At 43.6% G+C, this 14,900-nt stretch overlaps 1 protein-coding gene across 2 annotated transcripts in view; it reads right to left on the bottom strand.

Annotated features, from left to right (window-relative positions):
* Positions 1-14,900, bottom strand: part of SPIDR (scaffolding protein involved in DNA repair) — a 284,467-nt gene that overhangs the window by 146,481 nt on the left and 123,086 nt on the right. For both annotated transcript variants that reach the window (XM_018058527.1, XM_018058528.1), the window contains exon 8: positions 2,766-2,979. In XM_018058527.1, the coding sequence (XP_017914016.1) occupies positions 2,766-2,979 (214 nt within the window). The remainder of the gene's footprint in view (positions 1-2,765; positions 2,980-14,900) is intronic.

The following is a 14,900-nucleotide window of genomic DNA, read 5'->3' as shown; positions in this document are numbered from 1 at the left end:
GGTGCAAGTTTTGTCACGTGGACCTGGGGTCATGAAAAACCCTCCAGTAAGAAAGAACCATACCTACGAAGGCAGAGGGGTGGTGTGTGTGTGTGTGGACTCTCAGTGACCACAATAAGCCACTGTCATTTTGAGAACAGACCATGCAAAAGTCACCCACTATCTATTCTGACTTTTGTCTTTTTTTTCACAGATTATCATTATGTTAAAAATAATAAAAGAAAACACAACTTCGAAAAATTAGGAAAAACTTCATCATTCTAGCTAGAACGTGTGTGGATAAGGCATGTTATGCTTCCATGATCTGAACTCCCAGAAGGCAAGAAAGCATGATTGTTTCCAAGACCTTTCAACTAAGAATAAATCTATACTGAATTATGAGATATTTCCTGGGTTCATGGATGTGCTTTAATCTGACAGGTCACGATGTGTCTGTTTATCTGACAGAACTCATGTGCTACATGGAGTGTTCCAAGAGGGAGACACACCAGGAGAGCCGGGCAGCAACACTGGCCGCACTTTCTCCACCCAGGAGCTCAGGGGCCGTCCCTGTGCTCACTAACAGCCCACCTCTGGAAGACCACGGCCAGAAAGCAGACACACTTTTAAACAAGGAAACTTTTCTTTTTGCTTTTCCAATCTTTATTTTTATGATAAAGAATACATGTGGGCCAACTGGGAGGCTGCATTAGACATGAAGCATTCCATTCATTCATTAATGTATAATATTTAACCAAAGGCTTAGTGCTGGAACCATAATGTTTCTAACAGGCCTTCACAGCACTTGTGCCTCTGCCAGGAGCTGCCTGTGTTGCTGGATCAAAATGACTGATGTGTAGCTTCTCTGAAAGAAATCAACCTTGCTCAAGACAGAAAAAGGGCAGTATCCTCTGACCTCAGTAAGTCTTCCTCTTTCAGAACAAATCCACAGGACACTTTATCCCTAGGACTTCACTTAGCTTACCCTAACTGTGTCACCTCAGTAAGCAGTGTTGAACTCAATGCTCTGTTACCTAAAATACTCACCAAGGTTACTTCCTAATTCTTCACAGAATTTTCAGAATCACTGTGTGAAGCTGAAGCCTCTGAGCCACACAGTTATAATCATGTTTTATGTCAAAGAGAAAAACATGTAGAAACAGTCTGGTTCAAAATGGAGTATTTATTATCATTTATCTTCAGTCATCTTATGGAAAAGCACAGCAGAGTATCCCTGCCATGCAAATCAGCAATTATGTATTTACCTTGTGATAACTTAATGAAATATAAACTTGTAACCTGTATATGTTTCTATATGTGTATTACATTGGTCAATTTTAAAATGTATCAAAGATTTAGATAAAATAATGAAAGTTACCTGTGATATCCTCAGCCTGTTTGGAAGAATTTAATTAGAGACTAATGCTCACTCACTACAGACACAATGAAAAGATCCCTCCTCTGGGGAAGAAGTTAAACTTAAAGGTCTTTACAATGACAATGACAATGTTAGTCACTCAGTCGTGTCTGACTCTTTGTGACCCCATGGACTGTAGCCCACGAGGTTCTTCTGTCCATGGAATTCCCCAGGCAAGAATATCGGAGTGGGTTGCCATTCCCTTCTCAAGGGGGTCTTCCCCACCCAGGGATCAAACCTAGGTCTCTGGCATTGCAGGCAGATTCTTTACCATCTGAGCCAGCTGAATTCAAATCTAAGAATTCATTGATGAATGAAATTTTAAAAATGCCAGTAGGGGTGCTTCCCTGGTGGTCAAGTGGTTAGGAATCCACCCTGAAATGCAGGGGATCCCAGTTCAATCCCTTGGCCAGGAAGATCCCACAGGCTGCTGAGTAACTGAACCTGTGAGCCACAGGTGCTGTAGCCTATGTGTTCCTGAGCCACGCACAAAAGAAGCCACCGCAGTGAGTCCGTGAACCACAAGCAGAGAGCAGCCTTTGCTCTCTGCAACTGGAGAAAGCCCACACAAAGCACTGAAGACTCAGCACAGTCAAAACTAAATAGATAATTTTAAAAAAAAATTGCCAATAAAATCAATATCTCTGAGGGACTTCGCTGGTAGTCAGTCCAGTTGTCAAGACTCCACACTCCCAGTGCAGGGTGCTCGTGTTTGATCCCTGGTCAGGGAACTAGATACCACATGCCACCACTAAAGACCCCGTGTGACACAGTGAAGACTGAAGGTCCTGCCACAGCCAGAACCTGGAGCGGCCAGATGAACAGACAGTTAAAACTCAGTAACCCTTAAAACAAGTCTGTGCACACTTTCCCTCTCCTTCTTGTGGTAAAAATTAATATCCTATGCAGAAGAAAACAAACATGGTATCCTCAAAAATAATTTCTGAGCCACTAGTGACCACTTATGCCCTGGAAGATCAAACCCCTATTTCATCTTACTTTATGATTTTTACCCCTCCAACAAAACTAGCAAGGAAGCATTAAATTAGTGTGTATTATCCTACTGTTACATAATCATCATTACTAAAATTACATTTCTAAGAAAAACAAAAACAGAAACAGCCAGATTTTATAAAAACATAGCCCTTAAGCAGAAATCTTGATGTGGACCTCCTCCCCCACCAAATTATCGAAACTCTGTTGCCAGAAGTACAAACAAGCCATGAGAGGCAGTTCAGAGCTTCTGTTACATAAAACCTATGTCGAATCCTGGCTCCCTTCCCCTGGCATCACCATATAATAAAGTGATAAAAATGTTCCTGATAACAAAGTCTTTTGAGACACACTCACAGTTGGTGACTGCACTCACCAGGGAGGATAGATGTGGACAACATCCTGTGGACGCCCCCTGAGACAGCGGGCAGTCTCCTTGGTGAAGAGAACCTTCAGGCTTGCCTCCGCGGCCCCACCCTGAGAAGGGCCGTCAGCCTGTAGCTCTGACAGCTGCCTACACGTGGCGACATGGACAGTGCACTCCTCATGCAGCTCTAGAATCTTCACAGTTAAGACACCAGATTTTATACCTGGAAGGAGATGAACAAAGGCAAACCCATCATTTCATAAAGCATGTTTTTACTCTAAAACTTGAACCCTTTCAAAAACAACAACAAAGGGAACGTGACCGGGGTCCCCCTGTCTCACACGCCCCTCCACTTCATTACCTGCTCTGATTGCCTACTTGCAAACGATGCAGTATGACTGACCAGCTGCAAATACTGTAACAATCATACAGATTAACAGTTGTGGATTTCGGTGGAATAATGGGAGTTAGGGCTCGAGACTACAGTGGATGGAATTTGATCTGGATTCAATCACTGGCTCTCTTATTGAGTTGGCCCAGCTACACAGCATTTCAACACCTCATTTTTCTCATATGTAACATGAGGATCATGCCGCCTGCTTTGATTAATATTTTTAAGAATTAAGTACGATAAATAAAGTTGACGGTGTGCATAGCCTGTAACCACATAGCAGAAATCCCAGATATGCACCCAAGGACTCTGTCACATGCTCCCAGAGATCGAGACAAGGCCGCACAACTCAGTGTTGTTTGTAAGAGCCGGAAACCAACCCAGTATCAATCGGTGGCCAGTGGGTGAGCTGAGGGGGTGGACAGCGGAGACTCCACAGCAGCTACCTGCTGTGGACCTGATCTGTGTCTATCAGCTCGGAGAGACCTCAGTAAATAAAAGGGCTAAACAAGCTGTGGGCAGGCTAACACCCTAATGTTATTTCTCTCAAACACAAAGACCAATAAAATATCATTACAGACACAAATGTCAGACAGTTACAGAAATATGGACTAGTGAAACACACAGAAAACTTGTGATAACCACTGCATCATGCGAGAAAGGAGTTTGCCTCAGGAAGGGAAGCCAGGAGACTTCAAACTTATCTGCTGTATTGTTATAAAAATATGTGAAGTGGAAGAGACAAAAGATTAATGTGCTGTTAATCCTAGTTAGTGACTACTTATTACTTTTATTACTCTCTGCTTTTTAATTAAAAAGTAAATGCATTAAATGAGATAAAACCTAAGTGTCTGGCACGTGTCTTGTTAATAACAGATATTAATACAAGTTTCACTGCCACTTTAGCTAACCAGTTAACGAAAGGCTTTAACGGGGCCAAGGCTGTGGATATACAGTTTAATTTCATTTCCATTTCTAAAAACAAACAAACAAAAAACCCCTTTCACTTTTCTCCTTCATTTTCCCCTCTTCCCCAAACTGTTCCATACTCTCCTCTGAGTGCCAACAGCAAGCGTTCACGTATGAAGTAAGGTCACAGCACCTCCCCAGAGCACAACAGGGAATGAGGATTTCTAAGGTATGTGTCTACCCTGAGGAGGGGGAGGTACGCAAACAAGCACAATGCTAGGCTGCACTGGTCCCTGCAGGGAGTAAAAACACACCATAAAAAACAGCATTGCCTAGGAAGGGACTCGGCTCTGCCACTACAGGAGTCTCCAAGTAAAAGGCAGTCCACCCTCAGCAAGCGAACAGGAAGAGAAGTCAGCATATGTGGGGTCATTGTGGTGCACACATTTTTTGCCTGCGCTGGGCAGCAGAGCAGTGGGAGGAGTCAAGAGCAGCAAAGAGAAAAGCCCTAGGGTTAGGGCTAGCCACAGGAACATTTCTGGACATATTTCAGGAATTATTAAAACCTGTACGCGCACTCAGGGCTCACCCCCAACACCATCCTCTGCTGCTGGCAGAGGCTGCTGCCCAGGGCTCTGAAGCCTGCGCTCTCCAGTACCCACTGCCCTGCTGGAGTTCAAGGGCCAGCGCCTGCCCAGGCAGCACCGTTCTCCCTCCGGTTACCAATCACTGTTATGTGCGGCTGATCACAAAGTGACTTAGGTTTTCAGTGGTCTGCCTCCAACTCTACAGTCCCTGACAGATTTTACAGAAGGCCAGACACTACAGAGACACGTAAATAGTATTACAGTAGAAATACCTGTAATTCTGAGTCACACTGCTACTGACTGCAGTTTCTTTGAAGATTTTTATGAGAACTCCTGACAATACCTAATAAATATGAACCCTGATCTGACCATTACCACTGGACGCTTCCTGACTAACAGGTCTTGGCTGCAAGTGGGGCTGGCGGGGAGGGGCTGTGAAGCTCCTCCCACAGGCCAGCGGGGAAGCCGAGGTCGGCTTTCTCTGGAGAAAGGAAGCAGGGTAACCTCCCCTTCCTCCCCGGGACACAGAGCCTGGACAATCCAAGACCAGTTATGCATTCAATGCAAGTTTCAGTCCGAGCACGGCAAGATACTGGTTTTACAAACGACCAATTTTGCAATTACATGGAGGGGAACACAAAAAGGCTATCCTGTGACAGTGGGACAACAGTTTTTCATAAACCCTGTCGAGATTCGGTTGAAACTTCTATCTATGTTGTCAAGGAAGTGTTTCCTGAATCCCAGCCACAGGCAGTGTTCCTTCCCTTAGAAACCCTCAACTGCCTTATCTACACTTATCTTTCTCATGAGAACCCTCCTTTTAAAATGGAGACAGTATCAGCTATTGTCTAGAACACTGCAAACACTGAGAGAGAGACACAGAAAGCCTACAGCACAGGGCCCAGTTGTTACCTGCGCAATAAAGGCGGCCACTGTCATCACAGCGCTGTCACAACACTAACTTTCCAAGGCCTTTCTAAATCTATTGATGCTCTCGTACCTGAGCCAATAACTCTATGATATAGGTAAGGAATATACTAATCTCCCGTTTTGACCAGTAAGAAAACGGAACAAGGCAGCTGCTCACATGACTTCTTCAGGGCAGAGAGGATCACTGGTAGGACTCAGGGGTTAGGGTTAGGTCAGAAAACAGTGTTCTCACAAGTCCTGGAAGCAGTGTCTTGAGGGTAAATGCCAGTGAAAGACAGGAAACTGAGGATGCTTTTACCCCTGTTTTATTACACTAAAACACTGGACTTGTTTAAAACATTTTTCTTTTTTTCAGGTACACCAGGTTGAGAAATGGACTCCAGTGAGGCTTCTCACTGGCAGGGACACAGTCAGGATTTCACCACTGGTAAGGAAGAGTGTAATCTGACAGAAACCAAACTCTGAGGAAGAAGAGCTTGAAGACCACACACAGAGAGCACACACAGCAACACAGCACCAGAGTGGGGAAGGCTTGGGAAAGACCACTCACAGAGGAAATACACCACCAGAGCTGAGCAGACGAAACACTCTGCGCTACAAGGGAAAATAGGTACCTTACAGGTAAACATCTGCTGAAGGAATGCATCAATAAGAGACTTATTTTTATCACCTAACGACTCTAAAAAAAAGTCTTGGCTTTTAAACAAACAAGAGGTCTAAAAACAATCGAGCAAATAATATAAGAACACAACATATTTTTGATACTTGAATTGATTTATCTGAAATATACAGATGACTAGAGTCCACTTATAATACATGTTAATTCCAATCTTTCTCAGTGGGTTACACTGATGAATTCATATATATATATATATATATAGTGAGGACAACTTTCATGAATACCTACATAAAAATACTATGCAAAAAACAAACAAAAATTATAAAAGAAAGTACCAAGCAAGACAAATTGCTATGTGGGGAGAAATATTGAAATCATCCTCCTATTGAGACAGAAACATCTGTAATTTTTTATTATGAAATACCTTTCATAATGGTTGCATTAACTTTAACTTGTTCCATTTACTTATCTAATGCTAACCACAGAGTAATTTGGGATTTTCCCTATATTATTACTCTGTCTTCACAGATATTCCAACAGACTTGGACTGCAAGGAGATCCAACCAGTCCATTCTGAAGGAGAGCAACCCTGGGATTTCTTTGGAAGGAATGATGCTAAAGCTGAAACTCCAGTACTTTGGCCACCTCATGCGAAGAGTTGACTCATTGGAAAAGACCTTGATGCTGGGAGGTATTGGGGGCAGGAGGAGAAGGGGACGACAGAGGATGAGACGGCTGGATGGCATCACTGACTCGATGGACATGAATCTGAGTGAACTCCGGGAGTTGGCGATGGACAGGGAGGCCTGGCGTGCTGCGATTCATGGGGTTGCAAAGAGTTGGACACGACTGAGCGACTGAGCGACTGAACTGAACCTATAAAGAGTCTGGCTTTAAAATACATGTCCTACTATTCTCTGAAACTGACACTTTTTCTCTTCTTCAGGCCAAATCATCAGTAGGTGCCCATCATGACTTTTCCCCTCAGTCCTCACACCTCATGTACACACATAAACACACATGCACACATGAAAACACACATGTGCACACACAGGCTGGGGTGGGAGGGCAAGACAGTAGAGCAAATTGGGGGGCTTTAAAGTTCACTTGCTTCCTGTGCAGACAGAGGAGCAGGTGTGTGTGTGAGATGGGCAAGGGACAGGGGACAATAGTGATATCAAGATACCAGTGTTAGGCTTAGTAAGACTGAGATGCCTCTTAGTTATTACAACAGCCTGGCCCTAACTGACCTCCTCAGTCTGGTACCTGACTGCTCGGCCCTATCCCAAGGCCCTCCAGAGCGGTCTTTTTCCGCGTAAATTTGATGACAGCCATTCCTGTTCTTGAACCCTTCAGGGGCCAACCACGGAGTAACCCAAACAACGGTCCACTGTTTAGAAACGCTTTTGTAACCAGTTACTTCTCCCTGCTCTGCCCTCAAGTTCCACAGCTCTCAAGAAGCTGTACATTATTGCTATACTCACAATTTAAGAAGGCACTTCATCACCATCTCCCAGGTGAATGCTCTGACCACAGTTGTTTCCCATTCAGCAGTTTATCTCTGTTATGTCATCACTGTAGCTCTTATTTACCAAGACTTTAACACATAAAATGAATAATTTTGTCTACTAAATTATTAACTTTGCACTGCACTTGGATAAATACCAATGAGGTATGTATGAGCTGAATGAATTCCAACAACATAAATTGGTGTAAAGAAATTTGGGACCTCTCTTCTGTTCTTGAATTCATTGCCGACCAAGATGGTTGTGACCTCCCTCCCCTCAACTGGAAGTGATGTGTACCCAAGGGACGCAAAGTAAATTGCAATAAACACTACAGTCCAAAATCAAACCCAAGTGGTATCTGATCTACTCACTCTATTGTACCATTGCTTATTTTCATTAATATATACTGACAGTTGAATTGTATTTATTTGTACACAACTGTACTCTCTTTTCTTTTGAGATGTTACAACTATGCCTGATTCTACCAATGATCTCAAACACCCAGGAAGAGTACAGGCCTGTGAGTGTTCAGTTATTGAGTCTTTAACTGCACTGTTGTTGTTGTGCTTCAGTCATTAAGCCGTGTCTGACTCTTTGCAATCCCATCGGCTGCAGCACGCCAGGCTCCTCTGTCTTTCACTATCTCCCGGAGCTTGTTCAATTTCATGTCCATTGAGTCAGTGATGCCATCTAGCCATCTCATCCACTGCTGCCCCCTTCTCCTTTTGCCTTCAATCTTTCCCAGCATCAGGGTCTTTTCCAATGAGTTGGCTCTTACCATTAGGTAGAAAGGAATGGAGCTTCAGCTTTAGCATCAGTCTTTCCAATGAATATTCAGTGTTGATTCTCTTTAGGATTAACTGGTTTGATCTCCTTGCAGTTCAAGGATCTCTCAAGATCCATCTTCAGCACAGCAACTGAAAAGCATTCTTTATGGTCAGCCTTCTTTATGGTCCAACTCACATCCATACGTGACTACTGGAAAAATGATAGCTTTGACTAGATGAACCTTTGTCAGCAAAGTAATGTCTCTGCTTTTTAATATGCTGTCTAGATTGGTCATAGCTTTTCTTTCAAAGAGCAAGCATCTTTTAATTTCGTGGCTACACTCACTGTCCTGAAGATTTTGGGCTCCTCAAGATTTTGGAGCCCAAGAAAATAAAATCTGTCACTGCTTCCACTTTTTCCTCTTCTATTTGCCATGAAGTGTTGGAACCGGATGCCAGGATCCTAACTTTTTTTAACACTGAGTTTCAAGCCAGCTTTTTCGCTTTCCTCTTTAACCCTTATCAAGAGGCTCTTTAGTTCCTCTTTACCTTCTGCCATTAGAGTGGTATCATCTGCATACCTGAGGCTATTGATATTTCTCCAGCCAATCTCGATTTCAACTTGTGATTCATCCAGCCCCACATTTTTCATGATGTACTCTGCATTTAAGTTAAGAGACGTTACTCTGAAGGATGACAATATACAACCCTGTCATACTCCTTTCCCAATTCTGAACCAGTCTCTTGTTCCATATCCAGTTCTAACTGTTGCTTCTTTACCTGCATACAGGTTTCTCAGGAGGCAGGTCAGGTGGTCTGGTATGCCCAAGTGCATTATTATATTGTTACTAATGCTTGATACCTCAAATTTTAGTTTCTGAGTAAATGTTGTAAGCTGCCATCAGATTCATTTCACAGGTAATTTCCCAATAAAATTCATAAAGCTCTAACTAGGAGCTCTAGATTACAATACCTTTTAAAAACTAAATTCTGAGGAAATTTACATCTTAATCCTGTAAAAGCACAATTATTCTTTGTAAAACTTATGCTCCCCCATAAAATTTTAAGTCATCTGGCAATGATGAACAGACACATTTCTTAACCACAACTGCTTACTGAACTGTAAACAATTATGCTTTCACTTCTTGATTCTACATTTTTTTTTTGTTTTGGCCTTTTCACCCAGTTTAAAATATTTTCTTCCAAAAGCCACAATAATTCTAAGCATGAAACAGAAATCTGAAACCCAAGTCTTAAAAAAAAAAAAAAACACCAGACAGGACAACATGGCCTGAGAGACTGTGATGCTCATTACAGTCCCCAGCAATGCAAATAATGGAGAGAGCACGTCAGCCCCGGGATCACAGAGACACAGGGCGGCCACCAGCTGTGTCAGAGGACCTGTTCTCTGGGGTAGCCTGCACTGTTCTGGAGAGGGTAAATGGGCAATGGAAGGTCTCATTTTTTAAGAAATTCAAGTAAGGAAAAAGCATACAGAAGCTCCAGGAAAGCAACAGATCCCTCAGCAAAGTTCATACAAAACCAGAGAAGAGGGAGTACTCCGGAGTGCATGCCTATGTCCCCCTAAACCCACATGTGGAAGCCCTGACCCCACGCTGTGGCTGTATTTGGAGACAGACCTCCAAGACAATAATTAAGGTTGAAAGAGGTCATGGTGGGCAGAGGCTGATGTGACAGCATTAGTGAGGGTCCTTGGGAGAACAGCGGAGAAGGCAATGGCACCCCACTCCAGTGCTCTCGCCTCAAAAAATCCCATGGACAGAGGAGCCTGGTGGGCTGCAGTCCATGGGGTCGCTAAGAGTCGGACACGACTGAGCGACTTCACCTTCACTTTTCACTTTCATGCATTGGAGAAGGAAATGGCAATCCATTCCAGTGTTCTTGCCTGGAGAATTCCAGGGACGGGGGCCTGGTGGGCTGCCGTCTATGGGGTCACACAGAGTCGGACACGACTGAAGTGACTTAGCAGCAGCAGTAGCAGTTGGGAGAACAGAGCCACAGTTTCCTGTTTCTCTTTGCCGAGCAGAGAGGAAAGGCCATGTGAGCACATGCCCAGATGGCTGCCGTCTCCAAGCCACGAAGACAGCTCTCACTAGAAACTGACCATGGTGGCACCTCAATGCTGAACTTTCAGCCTCTAGAACAGTGAGAAAATAAATGTCTGCTGTTTAAGTCCTGCAGTCTGAGGCATTTTGTACAGCAGCCAAAGCCGAGTAAGACAGATTTTGGTACCATGAAGTGGGCTGCTGCCATAGTAAATATCTGAAAATGTGGATGCAGCTTTGTAACCGGACAGTGGGCAGAGACTGGAGAAGTATGATGTGCATATTAGGAATACAGATGTTAAAAGTGATTCTGGTGAGGTATCAAGCAGATGTGAGGAACAAGTCATGGACAGTGGAGGACAGGGGACTGCTATGGACGAAATGTTTCTGTTCCCACAAAATCTTTATATTGAGGTCCCTAACGTGATGGTGCTTGGAGGTGCAGCTTTGGGAGATGATTATACCAAGAGAGAGCCCTCAAGAATGGGATCAGCACCCTTGTAAGAAAAGACACAGCGGGGCTCTCCCTCCTCGCCTGTGAGCACATAGCAGAAGGCAGAAAGAAGCAAAACTTGAAGATCTGTACAATTCTCAGCCTGTCCATATTGCAAAACAACGAAAAAGCATACTGGGACGAGGATACCAAAGACGTAGCTAAACGACCACTCAGTAAAGAGATTTTGTGAGCACAGACACTACCAGTCTGAATCAGAGGAGACAAAGACCACAGGAAATGAAGGAAGGCTGCGAGCCTTCTTCGTAGGGCAGAAAAGCTAGCCTGCAAACATGTGTCACCTTCAAAACAGGGAATGATGACCCTAAAGGCCACCCAGAGATCCTAAGGGCTGCCACTCTCAGCACAGGCCGGGGCAGGGCTGATACGCCTTTCTGTGCTTCCAAGGGCGGGGCTGCGTCTTGGGTTTGTAGGGAGAAGGTGCCCTCCTCCGTCCCAGAGGTGGTGTCTCTGTAGAGAGCCCTCGGTGAGAGGTCCAACAGAGCCGTGGGGTGACACCGTCCTCCGGGGGGCCTGGATGGCAGAACACTGAACCAAAGAGGATTTTCCTTGACCTTTAAAATTAATAGAATGACCCTTGGTAGTTTCTGGGCTTGCTTGGGACTTATCACCGCATTCTTCCTTCCTGTTTCTTCCTGTGGAAAGGCAATGTCTGTCCTATACCTGACTGCACTGTATCCAGAAGCACATGACTGTGGTTTCACAGCTATTGAGGAATTCTGTCTCAGGCTGGAATCGAACCTCAAGTCTCACTTACATCTGATTCAGACATCTAGACAAAACTCTGGACTATAGAGCCGATGCTGGAAAGGCTTAAGGGTTTGGGGGCTGCTGGGATAGAATGAATGCATTTTGAATGTGAGAAGGACATGAACTATTGAAGGCTAGGGCAGAATATTTGAGACTGGATGCTTCGGTCCCTCAAAATTCATACACTGAAGCTCCCTCGCCTCCCAGTGTGGATATAGTTAGAGACGGGGCCTCTAAGGAAGGATCTAAACTTAAATGAGGTCATAAGGATTGGGGCACTGATTTTAAAGGATTACTGTTCTTTGTTGTTGTTCAGTTTCTAAGTCGTGTCTGACTCTTTGTGACCCCATGGACAGCAACACACCAGCTTCCCTGTCCTTCACTATCTTCCAAAGCCTGCTCAAAGTCATGCCTTTTGAGTCAGTGATGCCACCCAAACCATCTTACCCTGTCATCCCCTTATCCTTTTGCCTTCAAAAGGCAAAAGGGCCAGCATCAGGGCCTTTTCCAATGAGTTGGCTCTTCACATCAGATGGCCAAAGTACCCTTAAAATAAGAAGAGAAACTAAAGAACCAGATCTCTCTCTCTCTGCATAAGCACACAGCCAGATGGCAGCTGCCTAAAAGCCAGGAAGAGAGCCTCGCTAGAACTAGATCTTGCCAGCACCCTGACTTCAGAATTTCGGCCTAAAGATCTCTGAGCAATAACGTCTGCTATCCAAGTCACCCAGTCTGTGGTACTAAGTTATGGCTGCCCAAGCTGACACAGGGTCTAGTACGGGTTAGATTTCCAAAGGTGAGCTGTGTCTGGGACCACGTGATGTGCAAACTGACCCTTCCACGCTGAGTACACACAAAGCAAGGTCTTCTTTATTGAAAAACTTCCTTGTTTAAAAACTTTCCTTCATAGTATTGTAGGTAATATTTTTGGCTCAGAAAACAGTATTAAAATGGTGTTCAAAAATCATGTTGCCCACCTGCTAGAATAATGGAAATAAAAACAAAAATAAACAAATGGGACCTAATGAAACTTAAAAGCTTCTGCGCAGCAAAGGAAACTATGAACAAGATGAAAAGACAACTCTCAGAATGGGAGAAAATAATTGCAAATGAAACAACTGACAAAAGATTAATCTCCAAAATATATAAGCAGCTCATACAGCTCAATATAAAAAAAAGAAACAGCCCAATCAAAAAATGGGCAGAAGACCTAACTAGACATTTCTCCAAAAAAAGACATACAAATGGCCAATAAATTCATGAAAAGATGCTCAAAAGATACTCAATATTATTCATTATTAGAGAAATGAAAATCAAAACTGCAAAGAGGTTATCACCTCATAGCAGCCAGAATGGCCATCATCAAAAAATCCACAAGCAATAAATGCCAGAGAGGGTATAGAGAAAAGGGAACCCTCTTTCACTGTTGGTGGAAATGTAAATTTATACAGACACTATGGATAGCAGTATGGAGATTCGTTAAAAAAAAAAAAAAAAACAACTAGGAATAAAACTACCATATGACCCAGCAATCCCACTACTGGACATATATCCTGAGAAAACCACAGTTCAAAAAGACATATGTATCCCAGTGTTTATTGCAGCACTAGTTACAATAGCCAGGACACAGAAGCAACCTAGATGTCCACTGACAGTTGAATGGATAAAGAAGACATGGTACATATATACTATGGAATATTACTCAGCCATAAAAAAGTATGAATTTGAGTCCATTGTAGTGAGGGGGATGAAGCTAGAGCCTGTTATATGGAGTGAAGTCAGAAAGAGAAAAACAAATATAGCTTATATGTATATATGCATTAGCATATATATGGAATCTAGAAAAACAGTACTGATGAACCTATTTGCAGGGAAGGAATGGAGATGCCGATGTATAGAACAGACTTGTGGATACTGTTGAACAGTACTGATGAACCTATTTGCAGGGAAGGAATGGAGATGCCGATGTATAGAACAGACTTGTGGATACTGTTGAACAGTACTGATGAACCTATTTGCAGGGAAGGAATGGAGATGCCGATGTATAGAACAGACTTGTGGATGCTGTTGGGGAGGGAGAGGGTGGGATGGACTGAGGGGCAGCACTGACATATACACACTGCCCTGTGAAAAGCAGACAGCCGGTGAGAGGCTGCTGCATGGCGCAGGGAGCTCAGCCAGGCGCTCTGCAACGGCCTAGAGGGCCAGATAAGCGAAGGGGAGGCAGGCACAAGAAGGAAGGAATAGATGTATAATCATGACTGCTTTGCACCATCATACAGCAGAAACCATCCCAACATCGTAAAGCAACTTCCTCAAAATAAAAAAATTTTAAAAATCACACTGAAAACAACTTTTAAAAGATCATAGGGCTGTTAAATATCTCTAATTTTTTATATATTTAACATCAGCTATAAAGCAATCAAATGTCCTGAGAAAAATTTTAGGAACAGCAAATTACTACTTCTGGATAGTTATTAACTAGCAGAGTCCTCTAGAAATCAGGGCTCACATCCACCTTCTCTAAGCCATCCTGAGGGAGGCTAGAGTGCGTGTGCATCTGTGCAAAGTGCACACTCACTGTCAGTCCAACATGCTGAAAACCCTGCAGCAAAAAGAACTAAAGACACATGTACTGACATGTGGACAGATCCAGGGTGTCCCTAAGGCCCTGTTACTCTTGATACTTACTCCAACAGCAACCCTAATCCCCTCCCACTCTCTGAGAACTATTCTTAAAGGATATTCTAGCGAAGAACTTCTAATCCATCAGTTAAGCCACTTTAAATTGGGTCAAAATAGGCAAGCTTCCCAGATCGTGTTGTGGTAAAGAATCTGCCTGGTAATGCAGGAGATACAAGAGATGTGGGTTTGATCCCTGGGTCGGGAAGATCCCCTAGAGGAGGAAATGGCAACCCACTACAGTATACCTGCCTGGCAAAGTCCACAGACAAGAGCCTGGCAGGCAGCAGGTCATAGGGTCACAAAAGAGTTGGATATGTATTAGCACACACACAGGCGGTATCAATAATTAGACAGAGCAGTGTACGTTCCAGCAGGAATTACAGTGAATTCACAACTACTAAAGCAGAGCAGGTTATTT

This window comes from Capra hircus, chromosome 14 (genome assembly GCF_001704415.2).
Source record: "Capra hircus breed San Clemente chromosome 14, ASM170441v1, whole genome shotgun sequence".
Taxonomy (NCBI): Eukaryota; Metazoa; Chordata; class Mammalia; order Artiodactyla; family Bovidae; genus Capra; species Capra hircus.
Note: the sequence above shows the minus strand (reverse complement) of the source record. Positions and strands in the feature narration are given on the sequence as shown.